The sequence below is a fragment of the Larimichthys crocea genome, chromosome XI (assembly GCF_000972845.2).
Source record: "Larimichthys crocea isolate SSNF chromosome XI, L_crocea_2.0, whole genome shotgun sequence".
NCBI classification, from domain to species: Eukaryota; Metazoa; Chordata; class Actinopteri; family Sciaenidae; genus Larimichthys; species Larimichthys crocea.
In genome coordinates, this window is record NC_040021.1 from 18,152,764 (window position 1) to 18,169,006 (window position 16,243).

Genomic DNA, 16,243 nt, shown 5'->3' on the forward strand with positions numbered 1-16,243 from the left:
GACAGGACATTCTTCCAGGGGCCTGCCCTCCCCGACCACCCCCAACTGTAGACCCATTGCACCCCCTCAAAACCCCCACCCAGCTGCTCCACTTTTAGCCTCGGCTCGGGTGCATGGGCGGGGGTGTTTCCAACTGGCCTTGTGGGTGGGCAGGTGGGCGGTTGCCTCGCCACTGTCACTGTCCATCTAAATGGCAGTTCACTTTCCCCCCTCTGGAGTCAGCCAGTCAGTCGTCGAGCCAGCCAGTCAGGCAGCTGCTGAGTCAGTCAGTCTGTGGAGAAAGTGGAGACTTTAAGAATACAGAGCGAACGCCTCCAACAGCAGATTTTCTTTGAGGTGGAGGTGCCGGATTCACCCATTACCAACACCAAGATGACTCGTGACTCGTAAGTTTCAGCGAGTGGTTGAGTAATGGTGGAGCTCCTACAGCTCACACTGTCAGATGAAAGGAGACGTAATCATCTGTATGAAATATTTCCTGTGTTGTCTCCTCTAAAGCAGCTTCAGCACTCATAACACAGCCTCTGAGGAGCCAGTTTACTGCTGAGGATTAGCCTGGTCTCTCTCTACACGTCTGCCTACCTGTCTGTTGGTACTATTGTTCACGTCTTTGGCCTCTCTTTCCACTCTGATGGGGGATCCAGCTTTTAGCTTCTAGCGCCACCCACCTATTCATTCATTACTTGGAGCTTCGCTCACCAGATGAGAAGCTCATATATTTATAGAACCGCAGTGGCCGTTAAACTCTTCAGAGTCCAATCAGAGTGAGTTTTCCTCGCTCGGTTACAGGATAAGATTGGTCTCTCCATGAGGTGACGGGGCACTTTTCTCCTTCACTGCCCCTGGAGCTGCTGTTGTATTTCCGGAGGACTTGTGCACCAGTTGGTGAAATGTGAAATGTGCCGTCTCTCTCGGGTTATTTTAAAGTGCGTGTCTGTGGTGTTTTGATGGTAATTTTCCTGCTGTTTGCAAATTCAGCATCTGCTGTTGTTATCACCGCGGTGGAGACGACGCTGATTTGTGTCCTTGAATTCATTTGCTACGTTCTCTCAGCTTTTTGTTTCATATGTAAATGAGCGACAGTCACCTGTAAATCTGCATCCCAGCACGCCTCCCTTCATCGTTATTTGCAAGTCATGAAGGCAGTCTTCAAAAAAATAAAGTGTCATCGATCCGTCTAGCTGTCTACTTCAGTGCAGTTTGGCATGTTTACTCCTCTGTGTGTTTTCGTCTCAATGCAAAAAGTGTAAGAAATGTAGCCCAATTAGTGATTTCACCTCCTTCATAAAGCTCCAGCGTTGACTTAGCATCTGTCTGCGTGTCACCTGTTGTCGGCCTTGTCACCACAGGGGGTGGGGTGGGGGGCAGCTCGCCCGGCAACAATGACATCATTGTCCATACTGGACAACAGAAGTAGGTCAGATGACAGCGACACAGAGTTATGGTCCCAATCCCAGAGAGAGAGTTGTAGCGTCCTGCTGTGAGCTGTGGCCTTCAATCGTTCAGCCATATGTCTCATGTCATCTTGGATTATGATATGTATAGACCCTTTAAAACTGTCATAACACGGACACCATAGGTGTAATTAATAATCATGAATAACAATGACTTTTCCTATGGCGTTGCTGATTGGCCACGTTTATTTTTGTTGTTTCTGGCCAGAATCCTTCTCACTAGTGGACCCACCCTCAGCAGGTGGTCTGTGGCTCATAACAACCTTCACTGTGAGCCAAACTGAATCATTTTGAACTTCCTTATCAAATCTGATATGCTTGATTTGGGTTCTGGCTCCAACATTTGTAACAAGGTTAAAAAAATTACATGAATGTTGGCCGAGAAGGCAGAATCAGTTTTTAGAGGCAGTGTTCTGTTTTCGACCTGTGGACTGAACACGACATGAACAGCATATGAAAACAAGCTGCTAGCCGTTGATGCTAGTGTAAACTATTAAACTGATGAGCATAAATTATTGATATGATATGACTGGAAGTTATACCGGCACACAGCTGAAAAGGATGTGACACAGCTGTGTTGTTTTATTGGAGAAGACTCGAGGCTTTGTCGGCTTGGTTGAACCACAGAAACTCTCCTGTGTGGTGCTTCAGAAAGATCATAAATCTGATTAATCATCTGATGTCAGCTTCTCAAATGTGAATGTTTTCTGGTTTCTTCCTGTATGACTGTAAATATTTTTTTGTTGTGGTCATGTTGACATGTTATAAGTTGACGTGAGAAAGATGCTGAACCGTCACCGATGACCTCACATGTTGGCCGTCTGGTGTGTAATGTTGCTTTCAGTCTTTTGATAACATGTCGAGGGAATCACCTGTGACACACCTGCCACCTGACATGGTGTCACGGTGGACAGGTGAAGTCTTGTTTTCTTTTATGTTGGCTAGAAGTATGTCATACCTGATGAATCGCTCACGCAAGAGCTGAAAGAAAACACAGTGTTGCGCAATTGTTGACTCTGGAACTGGCAGAGTAGAAAACCCTTCAAGGTCACATTATACTCCTTTATCTCTGACTGCGCGTAACTGTTTCAGTACGGGCGAATGTCAAGGTTTGTTTCACACCTCGGTTTCAGGGTCAAGATGCAAATGATTGAGTCAAAGCAGCACATGAGCCTCCGTTGAACACTATCCGTTCCTCTCATGTAAACTGATCCGTGAGCATTTCAGTGTACCTGAAAGGTTCCTGTGGGAGTTCTGCGAGGACAAAGGCTGCTTGTTTTCACTGCGTTCTGGTCAGTTTTGCCATCTCTGCAGTAATAGTAAGCTCCCCGTCTATTGGAAGGGAGTGTTCTCACACCCTGTGTGTTTTGTGAGAACAGTAACCATATCACGTATTGTCAGGATCCCTTTGTGGAGAAGTAAACGCACCATTGTTATCACAGCCCAGGCTCTTTCTTCTGGACACACCTCACCTGTCTGCTGCTTGATAGAGAGCGTAATAGAGCCCTGAGAGACATCGGGACGGACTCGTCTGTGTTTCGGCCGCAGGGTTTGTTTGGATCGGACAGTTATAGGGGTCATCTTTTGATGAAGTAGTATTCTCTTGTTTACGAAGTCATTGGCAGCGTAGTCAGTGTCTGTCTATTGTTCTGTCGGTTTGTTTTGGCTCTGCTTTGCTGTGCTGTTGACTGCTTTCTCGTCATGTCTTTGTTTCTCTTCTGTCGTCCCTGCATGCTCTCCAGTCACCTTGGGAAACATGCCGACCCCGCAACAATTCATCTTTTTCTCACTCTGCCTAAAAATAAGTCAGTCTTTCTCCAACTGTTTCTCTCTCTCTATTCAGTTCAGTTCAAATGAAACACTGAACACAATGCTAAAACAAGTGTGCAGACATTAAAAAGCTTAACATCACACTATATAATATAGTGTGATATATAATTATATAATAATTTCCCCCTGGGATTATTAAAGTATTTCTGATTCTGATATATCTATGGAAGCGTATTGCTGCCACACAATACAATAAAAATGGAACAGCATCATGTTATAACATGAAACTTTTTTAATTAAAACATTATAATTTATAATAATGAACTTTTCACATTCTAATGATAAATTGTCATGTTTTAACGTGGAACAAAAAAAAATCATGTTATTACAATAAATCGTTTATTTCTATAATATGAAACATTAAGACATGACAATTTTTTGTTATAACGTGGAATGTTTCACGTTAAAACGTGAATTTATTGTAGTAACGTGGAACATTTTGTGTTATAATGTTATAATGACATAACAGTCACGTTATAACACGAAATGTTCCACGTTATTGCAATAAATGATCACGTCTTAAGGTGAAACATTTTATTTGCAATAGAAATGTGTTAAGCTTCAAACGTGAATTTTATGCTGATAATGGGCTTATTTTATTTTTGTGTTTTTCACTAAACAAAATATTGCCCAGTTCATCACTTCTTGCTACTTTAATCTTGTTTTACCCTGAATCCTGATACTTTAAAAGAGTGTTGCATCATGGGTTGTTTGTAGCCTGTGTTACCTCTCTGCCTTCAGTGTTATCTGCTGGCTTTAAGCTCAGACATGGTCCATCACAATACCATGTTAGACAGGGGTAAATCTTTATAATTGTTACCACCTAAAAAATGTGTTGCTCTTGTAAATTCTGAAATGTATGCTTTTATTTTGGAGGCAGGATGCCCACTGTTCCAACCCAGGTTTCTAAAGAGAAGATGAGCTTATGAAGTGATAGTGACCTCTGTGGCTGCACACACAGACCAAACTAAAAACTCTCCCTCCATCTTTATTCAGTCAGCTGTAGTCATGTTTTTCTTGCCCGCTGTGGCAAAAAGGACTGCTGACTAGCCCGATGATGTCATCTCCTTTCTTCAGTCCTACACACACACACACACACACACACACACACATACATTAAGAAGAGGAAGCTGTTTGTAGAGTTTAATTAAAGAGGAGGGCTGACAGGTAATGACCGCCCCCCTCGGTGTGGCTGGCTCGGTCAAAGGCCTGCTTAAAGACACTGCTGACAGAACTGGGCAGTGATGGAGAGGGAGGCAGTCTCTAATTAAATATGAGCTACACTGTAATATGTATGTGTGTGTGTGAGAGAGAGAGAGAGAGAGAGAGAGAGAGAGATCAGTCTGTTTGAGGCTTTGGTGGTTCTTCCTCTCCTCCTCCTTCTTCTTCATCTCTTCTTCCTCTGAAGACTCAGTCTTCCACACCTCTAGTATACAGCATATCTGTGTGTGTGTGTTGTCTTGTGGATAACGAGGTGTGTGTGTGTGCATGCACCCTGCAGCCTCCTGTGGTGACACAACCTGACCTGGCATCAGGCCTCGGGGGGCGGAGACGTCTCACTGCTCACTCCGTCTCTTTCTTCTCCATTGTTTCTAGTAACAGCACTACTCACAGCCTCTCACACACCCTGCTCTCATCTCGGGGTGACGGTAGAGTGATTGGACTACATATCCCATCATGCGCTCTGTTCTGGACGTTACAAAGTTTAAAACTGTGACGATCAAGCATTTCTAATGCCATGATCGTGATGTAGATATCTGGCATCTGAGCGCGCACACTCCCTCTCCCTTCCATCCTCCTTCTGTCTCCTCTTTTCCATCCTCTGCCCCTCTCCTCCTCCCCTCCTCCCTCTCTCCCTCCTCTCCTCCCTCGCATCATCTGTGCCGCTAAAAGAGGCAGGAGCTTGTTACAGGTGCCTCGCGCCCGCTCTCTCACCCCCCCTCTCTCTCTGTCGCCTTTCTCTCCCTCTAATTGATTCTAATAGCTCTTGATGTGTGTGCGGTGTTTAGACAGCTTTTCACTGTGTGCTTAACCCAAGTGTGACAAACTGCTCTCGCCGTAGACCTTTCATCCGTCACAGCCTGTTTTCCCGGGGCACGCGCCGCCTCTCCCTGCTTTGTAGATCTCATTTGAATAGTTCTGTCCATTAGTGCGCTGGCAGGACAACAGCAGCAATTGTATATAATCATGTGTGGTGATCTGCTTTTCTTACTTTATTTGTTCTGTGCCTGATGATGATTTAAGCCACGACAGGAGTGTTTCTGTGTGTGTGTGTAGGCGTGCACATGTCAGTCAGTAATGTGTCGTGTTGTGTTGAAGGCTCAGTTAAAGCACAGTGTTGGCTGAGAGCGTCAGCGCGCTCAGGCACAAATATATGTCTCTCCTCGAGCTCTTGCTGTTCTGACCTCGAGAGTTTGGTACAGCCTTCCCTCGCAGCCCTGTCTCACTCTGTGTGTCTCACTCTGTGTGTCTCACTCTGTGTGTCTCACTCTGTGTGTCTCACTCTGTGTGTGTGTGTGTGTGTGTGTGTGTGTGTGTGTGTGTGTGTCATTGTCCTCTCCTGTGTTTGCTTTATTCTTTGCCCTACCCTGAAAACACAGCACATGGCAGTCCTTCCACACGCTGCGTTTGTTGTGTCTGATTTCATGCCTGTCGAGCCAGCCCTTTTTTTTTTTTTCAACATTTCAAGTAATTAACTCTTGATTTAGTTTGGAGCCTTCAGGGCGATTCACATGTTTAATTCAAAGCCTGGAAAAAAAAACGTGTTCATCAAGTCGATCCTTTGTCAGTGACAGCTGCAGAGGAAGCTACGAGCTAAATGTGAAATGAGAACCATTGTCGACATGAATAATGTGCAGCACTCTGGACCTGGAGTGAGCTATTTAAATATATAATGAAGCTTTGGACGTGCTCGTGTTATCACACTTTGTACAATGCTCAGTGCAGAGGATCATAAGCATATTGCAGGCATGTCTGCATCACATTTATGAGGCTGGGGCCAGCTGTTTGCCCCAGATGTGCACATCGAACATTTAATCTGTTGCAGGTGATGCTTTTAATAAACTTACAAAGTGGTTACATAATTCATCTAGTTCTCATAGTGTTATCTTCTAGGTCTAGAATGTGAGTGTGCGGAGCAAGGATTAAGTCTAGCTTGATTATTCAGTCACCATACAGTGTTTTAGATCATTAAACTGGAGCGCACTCTGCTCTCTGCCGGCTTTGTTAAACTGCAAAACCACATTGTGATGGTGACGTTCCGGAGGACGGACAGTGGCTTGAACTGGACTCGCTGGACAGCGGCCAAGTCTCATTTGACCTCTGGGAAAGTTTCCTACAGCATTCACTTTAATTATTTCCAGCTGATATGATCTGCGGCGGACGATGTTTGCCTGCATGTGTTGCATATGGCTAATAAAAAAGAGAGCGGGCAGCTCAGAGGTCCCACTGGAGATTTGTCCGCTTTGAGTGTAACAATGCAGGCCATTGTCTCCACCTGAACTAATGTTAGTGGAAGCAGCTATTTTAATCTTTAGATGATCATTTTTCATCCTTCATATTTCATGAAAAGTCTGAGATAGAAAGAGAAGAGACGTCTTTAATGAGTTACTGTTTCGTTCATTTAGCAGAAATCTGTATCAAAACAATGGAAACCTGTTTAAAGATGAAGACCTTCAAACTTTTCTCCTCCCAGTATGGACTACCCTGCATCCACTCCATCATTCTGGAAAAAGATAGCCTCCTACAGTCATTGGAGTAGTTGCCTCTAGATAAACTTTTGCATGACAGACAGGAAGTAAGAAGGTTTAGAGCTCATATTTACTAATGAGTCCGTCAAATCAGAGGGTGGGAGGTGTTGGGAGTCATATGCAAATTGGAAGAAGACCTTGAGTGAGGAAGTGGAATGTGAAGCACTGTGTAACTAGTCAGAATTGAGTCTTTACGGTCTCATTCACAGAATAGACTCTCTCACCTCTGACAGGCTGCACAGAACAAACCTCAGTACTCTCTGCTGAGATGTAAAAGTAGACCAGGAATGTTGATACTCGTGTTCTTGGTCTAACCAACTGTGTATTGGAGTTTCGCCTTTGAATTGGCCAATAGAATTGTCCATACAAAAGAAGAGATAATGTATAAGTTGATAAGAAAGTCTGGAGAATCAACAAAATTTTTTCTATTCTATTATTGTTTAATTGACCTCCCTTTATGCAGCGGTCCAGTTGTTTCTTTTGCTTCCTTCTTTATTCTGTACTGTTTTCTGATTGGTTCTCGTACCTCACCTTACCTCTGCGTCATGATATCTCTGTTTTCAATGTGTTGGAGGTAAAAATCCTGCATTTTTTTGAATGTCCAATATCCCATCTCATCAAACTTAAACTCAAACTTTGAACCTCAGCAAGACTGCAATCAAACAATGACCCATAAGCACCAACTCTAAGCTTTTAAGTGTGTCCATGTGAATGATGTAATGTCCAGGTGACAGTGCCAGTATCTCTCTGCACCGCTGCAGTAATTAATCCATTTCACCCCACCACGACATTGTCACTGCACACAGAGCGGCAGCAGCTCGATGCTCTGTCATCATCGTCGCTGCTGAATTATGTCAAATGAATGAATAAAAGCTTGAAACCTGAAGGAGCTCTTACCAAAAACAAAACACAACAGAGAGAGAGTGAGAGTGAGAGAAAGAGTTGGCATAGCAACCGATAAAATAAATATCAGCTCAGTGGGAAAGCCCAAATGTTTGGCTGAAAAAACACCCCCTAAAAATAAGAGTCAGCGTCTAAAGATATCCTAGCAGTGCGCTTGCTGCTTCTGATTTCACAGAGAACAGCACTGAACATAATGACAGCGGCATATTGTCAGGTGACATCTGAGTTCATTACCGACTCCATTCAGCTGCGTTTCCAGTTGAAACATTGCGTGTGTTTATTCAGCACAGTGCCGATCGATTGCAGCTGAAAATGAAAGAATGAAACTACAACGACATGCTGCACACAGATGCACCATGTCCAGAGGGTGGATGTAAAGCTGTGTGTCAGTGTGTGCAAAAGGAGAATCCCTCCTGTCAGGTCTGCGTGTATGTCAGATGCTCGACTAATGCTTGTTCCTGTGGCACCAAACATCCCCGACCCTGGCTAACTCGAGAGAGCGAGGGAGATGAGTTGGGTGGGTGTGTGGCGAGTTAGAAATAGAGAGAGTGCGAGTGCGTGGACAGGCGCGCAGATAAAAGCAGAGCGTGAGGCTGGGAGAGGAGGGGGAGGCACAGGCAGATGAAAGAGGGAGAGATCAAGTGAGAGACAAAAGGTATGAGATAGATAAAGCAGAGGGAGGCAGGCGGGAGAGAGAAAAGTGACGGAGAGCAATAGAAGAGAAGGAGCCCCCCTCTTACCCCATCCCTCGTTGAACCTTCCTGAGCTGAGCTGAGCTGGGCTGAGCTGAGCTGAGCTGGGCTGCGTGATACCCCCGCGGAGATTTCTCCCCAACAGCCTCCGCCACGGAGCCCAGAGAGTGGGGCTGTGCAGGAGCAGGAGCCTGTTGCCTGGATACCCACGGCTGTCGCTACGGCGGCAAGAAGCCAGGACTGAGCCGTGTGTGTGTGCGCTCTGCTGGCTGGTGCTGCTGCTGCCATGGGAAAAACACAGCTGGCTGACTGTCTGCACGGCTCGCTCGCTGACATCGCACACATAAATAAGGAAGGAATCACCCTGATACAGGAGCTTTGAGCAGAGGAGGAGGTGTGAGCGGCTGGGGGTGGGGAAGGGGAGGGGGGGCTGACTGGCACTTTGCTTTGGATGATGAAGAAAGCTGTTCGGTAGAGAGTGGAGAGATTACCTTGGCTACAGAGTGAAGGAGAGGAAGCGAGGGGAGACCCTGAGACAGGAGAGCTTAAGGAGGGAGGAGGGGGGCTGGCTGGGTTAGTTCAGCAGGAAGGGGGGAGGTAGCAGCGAGCAGGCTGTGTGGAACCATGCAGATCCAGTCCTCTGGTCCACAGTCCAAACCCTCCAGCTTCCTCCTCAGTCAGAGATGTGTGCTGGCCTCCAAAATGGAAATCCACCGGTACGTACCTGCTGTCACAGAGTCATTCTTCTTCATCTGTGTTTCTTCATTAACCTCCATCTTTATTGCTGCTCACCGTTGATTAACGAGCGTCCGAGGCCCCGTGTCTCATCAGTGTGTGTTTCTGTTGATTAGGCGTTTAACTGAGTTTAACCGAAGTCAACAAAGAGGAAAATCTGAAGCCGATCACAGGAAGTGGCTTCACACAAACTGTCTTAAATCTTTGTTCAGAGTGTGTCCTTCCTCTGCAGCTCACAGAATCACTGCACATAGATCCACGATGCAGTCTGAGACTAGCTAAACTATCAGTGTGGATTTTAAACTTTAATTTCTGTCTGAGAGAAGAGGATGTTCCTGTTCTGAAGGGACTCCCTGCTCGTGTCTTCCTGAGGGCTCGGTTAGGATATAGCTAACTACGCTGCTAACCTCTACATCTAGCAGCTGTAATGTAATGCTAAAGCAAGAAGACACGCTGCTTAATTATTGATGAAGTTTGCTAAAAGGTTTTTCTTTGGCTCACTGGGCTAAGTGTTACGTTACCTCTCTGCGTTCAGTTAAAGGAAAAGGGCTGGTTGTGATAAAGTAAACGGATCATCTCATTGTGTCTGCATGGGCCGGGCAGACCTCATTCAGCTGGATGACCTGTGTTTAAGCCCTGCAAGGATCCACAGCTGTCAGAGTCCCAGCTACAGGGCTGATGATGTCTGTACCTGACCTCTGACCTGCCCGAAAACAAGGACAAAAACACAAGTACCCCACAGCAACAGTCGTGTACTGCATTACATCACAAGTGAGAATAGTTCCCGGCAACTGCAGCAGAATTTTTTGACGTACTATCAAACTGTTTGTGGGTGTTCCACTCTCAACATATTTTTTTCTTAGTTGATTTCAAGGGAGGGAACACAAATTCCATTTCTTATTTTCAAGGCAAAGATATCTGGTTAAAGTTCATTAAACTGTCTTTAACTTTTTGACTTCTAGAGTAAGACTCACTTCTTCAGGAGTTCTTCCGGTCTGTCTGTGTAAACAACAAATCTGCCAGACTGTGTGTGTGTGTCTGTGTGTGTGTGTCTGTGTGTGTGTGTCTGTGTGCGTGTGTGTCTGTGTGTGTGTGTCTGTGTGTGTGTGTCTGTGTGTGTGTGTGCGTGTGTGTGTGTGTGTGTGTGTTTGCCCGCGAGTTTGTTATGCCTCGGAGCGAGAATTGATTGATGCCCAACATTTTATGGTGCCATCTACTTAAAAAACAGCTCTGCAGTATAATCTGCAGATGTTCCCAGAGGTTCCAGCTCAGGCGACATTTAAGTAAAACTCATCAGTGTCAAACATTTTCATTTTGTTCCTGTCACAGTGATGAAACAATGTTGCAATGAAATAATCTTAAAAGTAAAAAAGAAGCCTTCCGAGGTTTAAAAACCTTTTTATAAACCTCTGATCTGAGTATGCTGATGTTTACAAATGAAAACAATCCACTATAATTCTTCTATATATTTATTGATACACATTGATTATTTGGCTGTAGAATATCAGATTTGTCGTCTTCTTACTGGACTGATTGGTGATCAGACTAAACAGCTCTGCAGATTTCATCTTGGCAGTTAATCAGATTATTTACAGCGGTGCTTTTCTTACTGCGACATGTCAAAGTGTCTCTGATGAAAGGGTCCATTTCATCTGACACTGGGTGACACACACCAGCTCTTTTTTTTTTTTTTGTCCTGTACACGGTAAAAGAATTTGTCACACAAAGGTTCCCACAAGGGACAATTGTCTCTTTCACAGGTGACTCTTTGGCAGCTCAAACAGAATTTCACAGGTATTTTATGAACCCTGTAGGGCATTTGGCCTCGATTCACTGTTGTTGTTGAGACAAGCCTATACAGTCACTTGTCTGAAAGCTTCAATTGTTGGTTTCCATGGTTATATACGAGGAGCGAAAGCAGAGTGCCGCTCAGTCCGGTCCAGACCTGCTCTGTTGTCAATGTGCTCCCTGTCCCTGTGTGAATGGGGACGTGATTGGACTCTTGTAAAATGTGCCAGGCTCCCAGTTAACACGCAAGCTGCAGTCTGAACCCTGAAAACACCCTGCAATGCACCCTGTGTGTGTGTGGGTACCCAACACAAGCTGACGTGTGTCTGAAGGGTGTTAGGGTTCCATAGACATGATGTGTTACAGTACATGAAGGAGATGTTTCATGAACCTGTTGTAGTAACCTGTATGTTTTCAGGTGGATTTTGTAAGATTTTCTTTAAGACTTGTTTCTTATTTCTTAAAAAATCTACATCGAAGTCCATTCCTAACATTTTTTCTTGACCTGGATGGAAAACGTCATGAGGTCAAGGAAAGATGTGAAGGAGAATTTTTAAGGACCTCACTTCCGGCTGGTCGCGGCGTCCATTAAAAATAGAACAGCCACGTATTCTCAGCAAACTCTGGTGGAGTTGACTAAAACCACCGTGTTTAGCTCTGATGGCTACAGGGCACAGGGAATAGCGTTGCATCCGTGACCCGTGGATAGGTTTCCTGTTCAAAACAGAATCACACATGGTAGGAAAGGATGTTTTCAATGGATACAAAGGCTACAAAACAAATAGGATTGAAATGTTAAAGCAATATAAAGACATAAAAATAATATACAAGAAAGTGTAAGAAGTGGCGCTATTAAATTAGATAGATATTAGATTAGAAGCTGCTTTCCCTCCTGAAATCACTTCCACTTTCTCCCGCTGCATTCTCACCAATAAGTCGTCAGTGAAAGTCAGCCAAACGCGCCGTTAACGTCTGTTCTTTGTATAAATTTGCGACCCATTTGACAAAGCGTGCCATTTTATTTAGCTAGAAGGTAGCCTAGTTCAGGGGATTCCCGCCCCGCTCTCCGGGGCATCACAATGATGCTGGTTTCCATGGCGATGAGAAGGGCAGAGTCATTAAAGGCAACGAGAGAGGGGGAGCCACCTGTGGATCGTTCCTCTGGCGATGTGCCTCTTCACTCAGCTAATGGTTTCTGTGAGTGACTTGCTCAAAGCTTAATTGAATCCAAGAGGATTGTGTGTATCCTTAAACAAGCTGGCTGTTTGAATAGACCAGTCCATGTTCCAGGTAATTACTTGGCAATAATGTTTTACACCATAATGACCTGCATTAGGTGAATAGGACATAATTAGGGAGCAACAAAGCAGCACTGTAATGTAGCAATGTTAGATTTTATTCTCTGTTCCATGTAAGTGCTCATACATGAGAGTGTTCAGTTCTTTTAATTTCAAAGACAAATATTAACATTTCTAAATGTTGTCTGAAAGTGTTCGGCTTGTTATGGAAAATATTGTTAAAAAAATAATGCTGTTAACATATAGTGTGACAGGCTGGTGTAAAATGTGGATACCCATGGTTAGGGTCTGTGTCATCCCTCACAGCAGCACATGCTCTCAGTTGACTCCTCACTCTTTTTATCACACTTCACTGGGCTGAAAGAATGATGTTGGAAAAGTGCGGCAGTGAACAGAAATCTGTTCTGACTGTGTACATGAAGTGTCCTTGCCGATATCTGATTACATTGAAATAGCAAAACAGCCATTTCATCCCTACATCCTCAGTTTGAATGTATTACCTTGTCCTCAGCAGTTTTTATCCCCACTGTTCTCCTGTTCCAGCTCAGATAAAGCAGATTCACTGTGAGCTATACTCACAACTGAATTAGATAGTTTAGCACGAAAAAGATAAAAAAACAAAACAAACCTTTTTGATCACTCTCTCCTTAGCTTCCTCCATGAACATCCTCTTTACTCTCTTCTCCTCTGTCATTATGTCCATAGAGGCCGCTGAGCCCGGTTACATCGCCCGCTCACCCGGCTCCTTTTCTGGCGCCCATTCTGGAGTCGCTCTTCGTCAGCATTACCCCCACTCCACTCTTAAGCTCTCAGTCGGGGCTAACAAACTGATCTCACATTAGCTAACAGCAACTACAGGTCACAGCAGTTTGCTCTACTGTCCATCAGGAAACTCGAGGCAGAGCATTTTTCTTTTCATAAAATATGATCCAGTTTCACCTAAATCAGTGAAATCCCGGGTAGTTGGACCACAATCAATCATTCACCTGATTACGTATCAGTGTAGCATCAACATGATTCAACACAAACTAATGGATTTATTGACTTCTGGTTGCAGCTCAGTCTGAACAGTGTGTAATGAATGCCATAGAATATAAACAGTATGAACTTGTGCGGCAGTCACAGTAGGCTGGACAGTAGGGAGCAGAGAAGCAGCGATGCGCCGGGCACTTTTTCACCACCCTCTGCAGTGCTCCGCTCGCTCTCTGTGTGTGTCTGAGACAGAGCAGCTGCCACACCATACTGAGATACAGTTGGTGCAGCAGTAACAGTTCAACAGTTCAACATTTAATATCTCCAGTTGTATTTAGGGCAGGGCACAAAATTAGCAGCAGCCAGCAGCCGAATGCTAAAATATGCACGTGGTTGGTAAATTAGCTGCAATCAGAAAGAAATTATTGTATATTCAGCTGGGGCTGGCACTGGACAGAAAAAATAATTTTGCACCATGACTTTTAATATTTCTTCTCACCTCTTGATTTATCCAAGTCAATCACACGCCTGTTTACATTCTGCGTGTCCAGTTAGGGAAAAGGTGCTCAGTGTCTATTTGGTATCTTTTGGCAAGAGGCCACATGTTCATGGCAGCCGTTAATGTCACTGTGATGCCATTAACATCTCTTTTTTTTCAGTTCCCCGCTCCTAATAAGCTCGTGCCTCTCATTGATAATGCAGCCGGTTATCATCTTTAGTCACGGTTTTGGAGCGTGGGTGTTTTGAAGCCCCTTTTTAAGTCGCAGGCTGATGAAGCCCTGAACAAATATAAATGACAGGTGGAACTCCTGGTGCGAGATTGGCCACGCTGTGACCTTTTGCTTGTGGGCACCGAGCCGGGAATCATCACTTTATTTCTGAAAGTCGCTGTGGATGTTTAATCTGGCTGGAGGAGTGCGTCTACCTGCCACACACACACACGGAGTGTCGTCCGCTGTGGGCTGTGCTGGGTTATATATAGCCACTAGCGGTGATGGCTCCTTTGTCACACCTCAGGTGTTTCTTACTGCTATCATGCCACACGTCGGCCCTCTCCTGCTCCATCTCTTCTCTCCCACCATCTGGTAGAGTGGATGACTCACACTCGTGAGCGGAGGGTATTTTCTCATGGCTCCACCATATCATACTGTGTGTGTGTGTGTGTGTGTGTGTGTGTGTGTGTGTGTGTGTGTGTGTGTGTGTGTGTGTGTGTGTGTGTGTGTGTGTGTGTGTGTGTGTGTGTGTGTGTCAGCAAAGTAGAAAGTAGGTTAACCTCCGTGCAGACAAACAGCTGTTCATGAATGAATGGTGGACATGTGCACACCTCTTAACATCTGTACTCCTGCTCTTCTACTTCTCTCTCTCTCGCTCTCGCTCTCTCTCTCTCTCTCTCTCTCTCTCTCTCTCTCTCTCTCTTTTTAGCAGCGCACAAACCTCCACCCATGTACGGCTGTGTTGCCAGGGTGACAACTCGGTTTGCAGTTCCTATAAAAAGCAGGGGGTGGGGTGGGTTGGAAAGGCGAGGTGGGGCGGCAATGGGGAGTCCAGTGTAGGAGTGTGGGACTGCTGCTGCACCTTCCTCTGTACAGTGACCAGCTGATGTCTGCCTATTACTTCAAGCTGATTCTATAGGCTGAAAAGCTCCACCGATCGTTAGATGGATGCTACGCTGCTTCTGTCACCTCAGTTCAAACAGGAAGTTCATCTCACTTAGTAAGATGCAGTGATCTGTATGAAACTTTCACCTGACACAGTTTACTTCTTTGTTGGTACTCGCATTACTATCTAACTATAGTATTTGACATTTAAAGTAAAGTAAAAAACTTACAGATAAATAATAAACTGACGCTGATCTGGAGCATCGTTCTAATGTTCTTCATCACCTACCTCCACCCCACTCATACACCTCTCTACCTCTGCTTCTGTATGTCTCCCTGTCATGTCAGAGCACAAACACTACACACACACACACACACACACACACACACACACACACACACACACACACACACACCTCCCTGTTTGTTGAGCAGCGGTGATGAGAATCCAGAATGTTTTGTGTGTCTCCAAGAAGTTTGTCTCTGGTTTGTGTTCACCGAGCAAAGAAAATGAAAGCCAACTTCTGAATAATGTCATGATATATTGTATGTAACATGTGAGTCATGTTCCTCCTGGCTGTTGGCAGCTTGTGTCTGTAGTGTGTATGCTGCTTGTACAGCAGCATGTCTGTCTAAGGAGGTGTTAGTTGATTAGTTAATAGTAGGGTCAGGTCAGTTTCCTGTGTTGTCAGTCTGGTCCGGTGTGAGTTTAAACCGGTTTGATTTTGTGCAAACCGACCGAACCAGGATTTGTCTTTATGAACTGTGATGATGAGAAGCAGCTCTCAGTGATGTCAAGCCGATTTCCTCTCAGTTCAAACGCTTTTATTGTGAAACAATTTGCGGGAACGTGTTTGGAAAATTCATGTCTCTCATTATGTTCCATGCAGGGCTGAATCATGTGTAACACTTCATGGTCAAATTCAATCTTTGGTTTCATAGAACACTGATTCAGTTGACAGCTAACTTGAACATGTAGGTCTGTGGTTCCAGATTGGGAAGGTGTTGTGTTTTTATTTTCTGTTTTATGTATTTGAGAGAAGTTATGGTTACCTTTGTTCAACACAAACGTTCTTGCACACATACAGAGATAAGTGGCAGATTGTGTAATTTAGAGTTCAGAGTCATTTTCAGTGTCAGGCTTCTTATTTTTAGCTGAAGCTGCTAACATTAGCGTTAGCTGAAAACACATGGAGCTAACTCCAACTGACTTTTTAGGGATAG

At 44.7% G+C, this 16,243-nt stretch overlaps 1 protein-coding gene across 7 annotated transcripts in view; it reads left to right on the forward strand.

The window, feature by feature from the left end:
- The window catches only part of enah (ENAH actin regulator), a 118,825-nt gene that overhangs the window by 31,840 nt on the left and 70,742 nt on the right, over positions 1-16,243 (forward strand). The window contains exon 1 of one of the 7 annotated variants that reach the window (XM_027284176.1): positions 201-386. The exons of 1 other annotated variant lie outside the window; for it this stretch is intronic. In XM_027284176.1, coding sequence (XP_027139977.1) covers positions 373-386 — 14 coding nt within the window. In that variant the 5' untranslated portion in view covers positions 201-372. Of the gene's footprint in view, positions 1-200; positions 387-9,095; positions 9,345-16,243 lie in introns of those variants that run through there. 5 more of the 7 variants (XM_027284175.1, XM_027284174.1, XM_019253317.2 and 2 more) reach the window with 5 other exon arrangements.